Here is a 10,523-nt window from a genome sequence, read left to right as displayed (position 1 = left end):
ATTTTATCCCAGTTTTGATACTAGGTATTTTATTTTATCACAATATACACTAAAAACATTTATACATTAAATACAGCAGGTCTGTCACGGATTGTTCTTTATTTTTTATTCATTTGATCAGCACCCTGTTCTGTTCGTGTTTACAGATCTCTAACGTTAAGGAGTGTTGGATATCCCAAAGTCCATAGGATATGACAAAATTTCATCTGGAAAGCCTATTTACTTCTCATATCCGACTAATACACAGAGTTGATTGATTTCTTTGTTTTTAGAAAAAGGACCAAAAGTAGTTTCATTATCAATAAGTGTTTTTATTTCAGCTATGATCACTTATAAGTATAGTAATTCTAATATTTTTCGAAAATCCAATACTACTTCCAAATGATTTATCTACAGAGATTAGAAACTGAATTGACTGACTGAGAAAAAATGTGACTGCAAGCAACGAGAAGAAAAGAATCAATCAACTGTAAACATCAAAAGTTCTAACCGGTAGTTTTTTTCCCGCAAGTGCAGCAAATTTAAAAAAGGTATTTACAGGATGAAGTTGATTTGGATATTTTGTTTTGCTCGAACTATTGCTATTGGATAAATTAAAACTAATTCAAATTACCGCATTTTAAAAACAATATGCTCATAAATAACACGTTTAGTAATACATATTGCTTTTTGCGGAATGCATAAGTATCATTCAATGGTCGAGTAATCCAAAACTCTCGTTGATAAAAATCAATAAAAACTGTTTGTTGATCATCTTACCTACACATTTACATTAACGAGGGGTCTGATGAAATAAAAAGTACTTCAGTTTGGATAGAATGTGAAACATTAACGAGGGGTCTGATGAAATAAAAAGTACTTCAGTTTGGATAGAATGTGAAACCGGCATTACACATATTCCTCCATTAGAGGAATATGATTTAATACATAATCTGCAATTACAGAAATGTGTCTTAAGACACATCCAGAAATTTTTTTCGCTTATCTGGAAAACCAGCTTTGCGCAGAGGTAATATCGTAACCAATTAAGTTCTACTGAGGTGCCATTATTGCTATTTGAAAAAAATTAAATTAAGTGAAAAATTGCATTATATTAAATTAACTTGAAAAATAAGAAATTTTTTAAACAACGGAAACGGTTACAGCACAGCAGTCATATGATAGGACACCATCGACGTAATGAAGATCACATGTACTCAAGTAACCGTACTTCATTAACTCTCCTGCTGTATGGTAAAAACCAAAGCGAGAATTTGAAAATTTTGCAACATATTTATATATATTCTATATTTTACACTTTTTTTACTTTAATCTTCATTTGTTATATCATTTGGTTTTTATATTTTTATATGTTGCTTCAATCTCTTTTTGCTCTTTTATGATATTAATTACAATATATAATAGAAAATTGGGGAAGGACGCTTAATTATTATTTGTTTCTCTTTTAAATGTCAAACAACATTAGGTACTAAATATATGGATAACGTAGTATCAATTTGAACTAAATTGAAAAAAAATGATTTTAATTTTTGAAAATTAATATTTTCTGTATTTTAAAATATATATGTAGTGTATTTCATAGAGGAGAATGATACAACAACAAAATATATTGCAAAAACGATTTAATTACATTTAAGTATGTAATTCGTTGTCTTTCTTAAAAAAGTGGACCATACCATTCCAATGTGTTAGTGCATTCAAAAATATTCGATTACTTTTCGGTAGTAATCGTTACAAATTGTGCACATTAAACTCGATTCATTCGTCCTGAAATGTTGCAATCACTGAGGGGAAATTTTGTGTGAGAGTATTTGAGTACTTTTAAAACAAATTTTTATCCCAACAGAACAAGTAGAATAAGGAAATTGAAAACAATGGCAACTTAGTCAATATGAGCATAGATTCTTGGATGTAATACTTTGCCAGTTTGATTGAATTGAATGAAAGTAGTGCGCGCTAGGCGTTAGTAAAGTTTTGTATGCAACTGTAATAGAGTACTATGTGAATAAAAAGGTTATTTTTGCAAATCTAACTATTTGTATGTAAACCAAATTTCTGTGATGAATATTAAATATTAAAATAAAAACTTAATACAAATTATATTGATATCTTCATGGTATTTTAGTATTGGTGTATACTTATGTGGCTTGGATTTATTGAAGTAAATATATAATTCGTTCTTGTCTTTTATCTTGAAAATGAAAGAAGAAAAACAAAACAATGATTCTGTCATGCGGCTTTTTTATGTTTACTTTAACTACTAAAATATGTATACGGCTAGTGCTATTGGATAAAATCCCATGTAAATGGTAACAAAATTATATACAAACCGAGTAGATGTATTTTCAAATATCGCAACATTTTGGAATGCGCAGCATCTTTGCTAATTTGCAATATTGCAACGAACACCGGCCACGCATACAACATACATATTTTTCTTAACGAATTGTAAATTGTAACAAGAAATCATTCGGTACTTAAAACAAATTAAAGTGAAGTAAACTGCAAATAAATAAAACTCAGTTTTGTATTTGGTGAGATTATTAACTTTAATTTCATTTAAATCTGTTTTTTAATAAAATTTAGTGTTTCCCCATACAGATAATTATCGATACTAAAGCCAGAACTAATAGTTAGAAATAAACAATTAAACGAAATAAACAATTTTGTGCATACGATTTTATAACATACGCACCAATAACAGAAAAATATGAAAATTGTTTTGAGATATATATAACTTATGTACGTGTGCCTGCACAAATAATCTAAAAAATACAAAACAACTAAAAATATTTTATTTAAAAGTATCATCTAATTTGAGTAAATTTATGTATAAAGTTTTTATTATTAAATAATTTCATTACTTTAATATTAATTATTAATTTTTCATATATAATGTTCAAATGCATAAATGTTAATTAACATTTCTGTTTGCAGATTCTAAGGCGAAAAATTCCAGAACAAGCTAACGAAAAATGTATACTATTATAAGCGAGTGTACATTCACATTTGTTTTATGTCCACACCTGTCTTCGTTTTTCGGCGCACTAACACACGCTTGCCTTACGAAGTTGACATCTTAAATCACCCTTAAACTCGAATGGAGTTCTGAAATAATATTCATTTTTCCATTGCCGCATATATAGAATTCATGTATTACAAATACACATTTTTATTTTCGTATTGTATAACTATAATGTTTATAAGAATATCCAGACATTTTTTGGGGTTGCAGAGATCCTTATTTTTTTTGTTAGGGGGTTTAATGTACACACCCATCTCTCTGAAATATAATTATCTTTTCACTAAACAACTCAGTTACTGATGCGGCTTTTAATACTAGTTAAATAAAATATTGTGTTCATAATTGTAAAATATAATTATTCTCGAATATTTAATAGTAAAATAGTAAATAAAACGTCAAAAATTTCAAAATCTTTAAATAAATTGAAAAGTTAATTGAATTCCTTTCGGTAAAGCGGCAAATACCTAAAGAGATATTGTTGGTGGCGCTTATAGTATGAATGAATTTCTTATACTTGTTTCGAGCAGAAAATATTTTCTTTTTTATTTATTAGTTTTTATTGTAACTAATTTTCTGATTGTTTCTGAATTATAGATAATATAATTTTGTAAAGGCAAAGAATAAATTTTGTTAGTTCGCTGTTCGAAAATATCTTAGTTAGTTATTATTCCTTTAATCAAATAACACTGTTAATATAAAATTGAAAACAATAAGAATACATCAATATATTTTATAAATATCGTGTTGACTAAAAACCTCTACAAACATATATTAATATAAAAATAATTTAATTTTTAGTGAATTTTCAAATGGATTAAATAAATACAGAATAAACATTTAAGCAACAGAAACTAAAGCATGTGAAGCATTACGATTGACAATACACCATTTGAGATGTTATAAGAAACCTAAATACCAGTTCGAACTACATTTATTTTAACGAGATAAATGTAAAATTAAAAAACAGAAAGTATATTAAAGTATAAGTTATGATGTCCATTGGTGCTGACTCTGTAACTAGTGTTTTTGCTTCTAAATTAAATATTAATGAAAATCTATCAGAAGCTACTATTCCTGTAGTTATAAGCCCAGTTTCATCAGACTCTAAGCCATCAAAGAGGGTAATCTCATCAGCTTCGTTAACTTCTGGAATGTCTGTTCCGACACTGGTAATTTCTTTTAATGTAAATAAAAATTTAAAAGCAAACTCCCTTTTTTTCTTTTCCTTAGAATAATACAACAAAATCAATAATATCATCAGCTAATTCACAAGACACTATATCGAATATAACATTGATGGGTTCAACTGCAGTTAAGAATTCAAATATAACTCGTTCTACTCTGTCATCACATTCATCTAGAGATTATAATCAACATGTTGAATCACTTTCAACACCATTACTTCTGTGTAATGATTCAAATGGTCAAATAGCTTCTAATTCTATCGATAGTAGGCAACAACAAGAGCCACTTTCAATTGCTAGTTTGGCATCATCGCTTGTGAATGACAATATATGTCATAGCCCGACTCAAATATTGAATGATATGATCGCAAATAATACCAATCAAACAGTTGCTGAGGATCCTCGCACACTTCAACTCGCTTTGGAATTATCAATGGTTGGATTAAATGAACCCTTGTCATCGCTATCAGCAACGTCTGCACAGCTTCAGACAATGCAACACTCCAATCAAAACTACCAACAACTATCACAACTACGTTCAAATCAAATAATGCCATCTGATCAGCAGTCAAATGATTTTGATATAAATACGTTAAATGTTATTAGTGCAGCTGTTGCTGCCGCTGCTGCATCAGTCACAGGAACGCACACAAATAATTTATTTAACAACAGTGTGTCAAATATAGTTTCTCTTAATCATTTTGTAAATAGCAACAATTCAAATTCTTGCTTTGCACCAAATTTGGAAGATCGATCGAAAAAATCACAAAATATGACGGAATGCGTTCCAGTACCCAGTTCTGAGCACGTCGCTGAAATAGTTGGACGACAAGGTATATATAAATTTCAATAATTATTTGCTGTCGCATAAAATGTCAAAATTAATCTAAGTTTTAATATTTATTAAATGCATATATCAAAATCAAATCATTATTTCGAGTCCAATTTCATCGTTTTTCTGATGGAAAGAATTAAATAAATATATACATACCTTTCAAACAGATGGTTATGATACAAACAAATTATTTAGTATACCAGTTGTCTCTTATCAAAGCTACATCTCTGAAGGGATACTTTCAATAATAACCGATGTACACATTGCCAATAAAGTCTGCGTTCACCTTACGAGATTTGATATGTAATATAGAAACACAACATAAACATATTTTTCAAATTAAAATTTTTGTATACATTTATTTCTAAAGTTTAAAAAGAAGAAACAAAACTTTTAATTATTCTTTTAAATTTTGAAATAACTAGATAAATTCACACAATAAGTAAATATAGACCCAAAAAGTTTTTTTTGGAAATCATTTAAAAATTTTTGTGATATGATTTTTTATTCGTTTTTCGTAGATAACTTTTTTATATTATAAACAAGTTATGTGAAAAATAGTGTTTGTTTATGCTCTTCATAAGGAAGGATATCCGATTACGAAAATAATAAATATACGACATACATAAGAAAGAAAATATTGCCACATTTTTATCGAAAATGCTGCGTTAACTGGTTGGATCCAAATAATAACGACACAATAAGAATGTAACTAAATAGATAGAGCGATTTCGATAGAAAACGCATTTGACAGGATAACAGGTTCAAGCAGATACACTTCAATTTCACATCTTTATTTTTCCTTACATTTCAAATCTGTTCTTTATTCATGTAAAGATTTATCTCTCATTTCATTACGATAAGTGTTTGAATAAACTTGATTGTCCATAAAAACAAAAGATTAATATGGAATTTTGTGGTTTGTAGTGTCACTGTCTCAGTGAACGCGATCATTGAAGCTTGAAGAAAGCTTAGGTTATTCATTCAAATTATTTGTTAACATTCTTATGTTTTTATCGTTGTGTGATCCAAATTCAGCATGCGTTGCTTCAGTTGTTTTCATGCGTTAAATATTTTTTGATCTGCGCCGTGCACTTCGTGATTGACATGCCTTCAATTTCGTGCCACAATTATTCATAATGTAATTTTTTTGAATTAACACTGAAATTTGCAAAGTTGGCTAAAATTTCATTTTTCGAAAATTTTGTACATTTGTTACAAATTCTACCTAATGTTATCAAAATATAATTGTAAAATGTATCACTACTTGATTGTTTTTAGTTTATTTTTTGTTAATTATAAGGCTTAAATGAAGTTTTTAATAAAAACAGTTTTAGTTTTTCTTGTGAATTTATTTGTAAAAATTTACGATTATTTTCAAATTATGTTTTTAGTATTAATTACCTATAAATAATCCTAATTCAATGATTGTAAGATTAGTGGTTTTAGGATCCCGCCCTGATTGATAAAGAAGTTAAAAAATCTAAAACATTGGCAATTTTATTTAGGAAAAATACTTGGCAATACTCGAAACAGCATTGTATGGTCAGCCAAATTTCAATAAAATTAAAATAAATTTTTGTGTTTATCCTTTTTTCTTTTTTTGCTATTCAAAATCCCTCTAAGTTTTAATAAAGCTCCTTTGTCACCAGCGTAGCTTTACAGCAACACGAGTACTTTATTCGAAAAAAATATATTAATAAATACACATACGAAACTATAAGAACTCTTTTTATTAAAAAGAAAGAGCATATAAACCCTTATACAAACAATCGCATAAATGCAATAAGTTTTGTTTACAATTTTATATATTAATAATAATTTTTAATTCAATTCAGCCTTTGGCAAATTCAATGAATTCCATTTAAACTTGAAATCATTTTCAGTGTTTGACGTAATTACAGCAGTGTTTGGTTGTGGATGGCTAACCATATATGAACAAATTTACCAGAGCTTCACTGAAAATAAAAGCACTGCTTCTGTTACGTATGTGAACATTAACATTAATATCAATATTAAGGACGTGTGTGAGTTAGGCTAAGTTGATGTTAAACCAAATGGGAAGTTTTTTGGGATTTTTTGCACTGCACACATTTAACCATTTATCAACACGTATCGACACATCACTACATTATCGGCACAACTTAGAATTTCCCTCATTTAGAATGCAACATAGCCTAACTCGCGAACGTCCTAAATATTGAATTTGTCGGGTAACTCGTAATACACCGGACAGCTTAATACATATGTTCAATAATTACATATTTGAAGTTTCGTCTTGTAATAAAATGATGCGGCTTTATTAGACATTCATTATTGTTTTATCTTACTTCGCCAACTTGACAATTTCTTAATTATAAAAACTTATCCATAGCCGATTACATTTTTACCATTATGCCTGATTTTTACCATTGTGCATTAAGCTCTTACTCAACACGTCTTGTATAGTCTGCTTCAAGTATTCATAATAAGGGCTTCTTTGTTTATTGTTTAACGTTGTAGGATCATATTATGTGAATACCACCGAAGAGTAATCTTGAATTGTGTTGCATATTTTTAAAAGTTATTGATAGTTGGACTTACCAGCAGCTACATCATCAATATCACTTTTGAATCTTCTCCGGCAAATAGTTTGGAAACTGTTTCAGCTTCAATCACAAAAAAGGACTTTGAAAACTTTAGCTTGTTAATAATTTTTTGAACAGCTGATAATTTTTTCCACTTGATAATAAAAATCAGTGTTTCGCTTTTCTCTTCAAAATTTGAATATCTTGAAATTATACTTAATGCTATAACATCATGCTATAACGCAAAATAGTTTAATATACTGAACTGATATCTTGATGTCAAACCAAGATTTAGGCGTTGTTTTTACTTGCAGAACCTTTATGCTACAATGATTACGTACGTATGTTGGTATATTGATAATTTTGATTTTAATATTTGTGTTGCCTTTAATGCTGTAATCATATGTTATCTCTCTTTCGACGCGAGATCTGGTTTTTTTCCGTTTTGTTGCGGTATACACCGGTGTTCGAGGTTTAGTACCGATGACAATTTTATTTTCAGATAGAAAATATAAATTTCGTATATTTAAAGACTCAAATCTGAGAAATGTAATGAGTCATAATTATAACACTCGAGTACACTCATAAAAGCCCAAATCTAAATGCGTATGAATGTTTTTCTCACGCACTACTTATATGCATTCACATTCGCCTCAAAAGTGATTCATAGCATATTCTATGCTTCACAAGAATGCATACATATTTCTAAATAGAGTAGCGCACATAACAGACGACTCATAAGTCATAGCATATACTGAGGTGAATATGAAGATACTCATCGAAAATGAATGACTCGGTCTGTTATAGCAATCGTAAATATTTTGTGTGGGCGCTGTTGTTTGCTAAGCAAAACATTTGTGTGTTTTAGTTTTGTGCTTTTGGTGTGTGTGTGTTGTTGTTGTTAGCATTGTAAATGCATGTTTTTTGTTTGTGTTCTTGAAAATATTTCATATGCATAAAATTAGGTGTTCTTTTAGGTGTAAATTATATTTACTATTTTTTCTGGTTAGTAAACCAATTTTCCTTCATTGGTTTTTCTTGGATATGCACATATTCATTACTTAACTGACCCATTTTATTCCATTCTATTATTACTTGATTCATCAGCTTAATTTTGTCAGGTTAACTGTAAAGTTGATAAGGCAGCAGGTTGCGAAGTTGGATTTAACTGCTTGATAATTTCTTGCTCACAATATTTCTTGATGATTGCCATGTCGTTCTGCTGGAAGTGATTTGTTGGTGGATACAAAAAAGGGTGCCACTTTATGGGTGACGATTAAATTTGGCATCAATTTTTCTTGTATGCCTTCAATTATTTCCTTTTTAAAGGCAGAAATTGCTGCTGCATCATTTTCATTTGATTTAGAAACACTGATTATCCTTTGGTATTACCAAATTTAACGTATACCTAATAAGCAGAACCTTCTAATTTTTTTTTGGTATAATATCAAAATCAGAGAACAACCAGAGAACAGCAAACTTCTGACTGACGATTTCATCAAGATTTCATTAATCTTCAGTCAGTTATTTTCTATTAACTTGAGCATTGTAAATTGTGAGTTCAATCTAGTTGTGCAATAACTTTTCACAGACGTTTTTAACATATGCCGCAAATTTGCCTTTTTAAAATATTTTACAATATGTTTGCAGCTTTTAATATCTTTTAATTCTGAAGTGACATCGAAGGCGGAATTATTTATATTCGATAGTAAGTGATTAGCGCAATTAAATCTCTTATTATGTAAATTCTTTGAAGAGCCTTTATAATATTGCTGTCTTTATAAGTAACAAAAGTTATTGGTTCCAAATCTTTTAAGTCGAATTCATTAAATAGTAAAGACAATTTAGTGTAAACATTCAATCTACTATAATGAATTTTTAACGTTGCTCACAAGTAATTCTTCGTTGCTAATGGATCTCCGACAGCAATTTTGATGTTTTGCTTTTCCCTTTTGATGTGTTTTTTTTTCCTCAGCTATTGCATTAATTCGCCAAGATATTGTTGTTGAGTCAGGCAATATATTAATTACATGAACATTTTCGCCATATTATGCTCCAATTTTAATAAAAAATTTGACCATATTTCGGAACCCATTTCCTTGTATTACACTGAATGACTGACAAAATCAAAGATCTATGCTGTGCAGGCATCAATTGCTTCTTTCTTGTCGTTTACACTTACTAACTTCCAACTTGCCTCCGAATAAATTGGTAAATAGCACTTGTGACGATTTAGATTCGACGATTGCTTTTCAATGTATTTGAAGATATGTTCACAGATGCAACATAATATCAAAACTTTTAGAATTGAACATCTTTCTTTTTGATTTCTGCAACTATCGTACTCAGCTTGCTGGTGCCCTTCCTTTTATAAGATACATTGTTAATACCAGCCTCGATTTTGTGGAGCACTTGTCCCAAATCCTCTAATTAATTTTATGTTTTATATCACTTTACACCTTGTTTCAGCCTATCTAATGATGTTTAATTAAATTTTAATTGATCGAGAAATTTGATTTTTCACCATCCTATTTCTTTATTTACCACCTCGCCTTTGATTCTTTTTCAAAATTTTCACTTTTACCTTATTACGATGCTTGACGGCAACAACAAAATTATCCAGACCATCTGAATAAGAGTAAAATCTTTAAAAAAGGCTCTGGTAACAGTCATATGAACATTTTTTAAAATTTCTGCTATGTTTATAAATTTGGTGATTTGAGGATCAAATTTTTCATCACTTCGAATACGAAAATGCTTGGTATATTTCCTTCAGCCCATTTTATCCCAGTAGAAAACGGATCGATCCGTCATCGAAGACGTCTTCAAGACATGGATACATACATGAAGACCGATCGATCCAAATGTATGACGGTCTTTGAAGACACTTTCATACAAATTAGCCAAATGTC

The 10,523-nt window shown here is 29.4% G+C and overlaps 1 protein-coding gene and 1 non-coding gene across 4 annotated transcripts; both read left to right on the top strand.

The window, feature by feature from the left end:
- Window positions 1-995: 995 nt before the first annotated feature.
- Window positions 996-1,140, top strand: LOC119686576. The gene has a single exon (XR_005252982.1). It is a non-coding gene; the product is annotated as a U4 spliceosomal RNA (small nuclear RNA).
- Window positions 1,141-1,593: 453 nt separating this feature from the next.
- LOC119685215 (putative uncharacterized protein DDB_G0277255) lies at window positions 1,594-5,148 on the top strand. 3 transcript variants are annotated; one of them, XM_038099449.1, is made up of 3 exons: window positions 1,594-2,013; window positions 3,824-4,194; window positions 4,256-5,148. In XM_038099449.1, the coding sequence occupies exons 2-3, from the start codon at window positions 4,015-4,017 to the stop codon at window positions 5,060-5,062; spliced, it is 987 nt and encodes a 328-aa protein (XP_037955377.1). In that variant the 5' UTR covers window positions 1,594-2,013; window positions 3,824-4,014; the 3' UTR covers window positions 5,063-5,148. The 3 variants fall into 3 exon arrangements, with proteins under 3 accessions (XP_037955377.1, XP_037955376.1, XP_037955378.1); XM_038099448.1 differs by having other exon boundaries at window positions 1,594-2,038; XM_038099450.1 differs by lacking the exon at window positions 1,594-2,013 and adding an exon at window positions 3,430-3,518.
- Window positions 5,149-10,523: the final 5,375 nt, after the last annotated feature.

The sequence above is a fragment of the Teleopsis dalmanni genome, chromosome 2, assembly GCF_002237135.1.
Source record: "Teleopsis dalmanni isolate 2A chromosome 2, ASM223713v2, whole genome shotgun sequence".
In the NCBI taxonomy this organism is placed as follows: Eukaryota; Metazoa; Arthropoda; class Insecta; order Diptera; family Diopsidae; genus Teleopsis; species Teleopsis dalmanni.
The sequence above is the reverse complement of the archived record's forward strand: the minus strand, read 5'-3'. Positions and strand labels throughout refer to the sequence as shown.

Coding starts and splice junctions, on each gene's coding strand:
- LOC119685215 (XM_038099449.1), top strand. CDS start 4,015: ATGATGTCCATTGGTGCTGACTCTGTAACTAGTGTTTTTGCTTCTAAA. Junction 4,195..4,255: donor GAATGTCTGTTCCGACACTG/GTAATTTCTTTT, acceptor TCTTTTCCTTAG/AATAATACAACAAAATCAAT.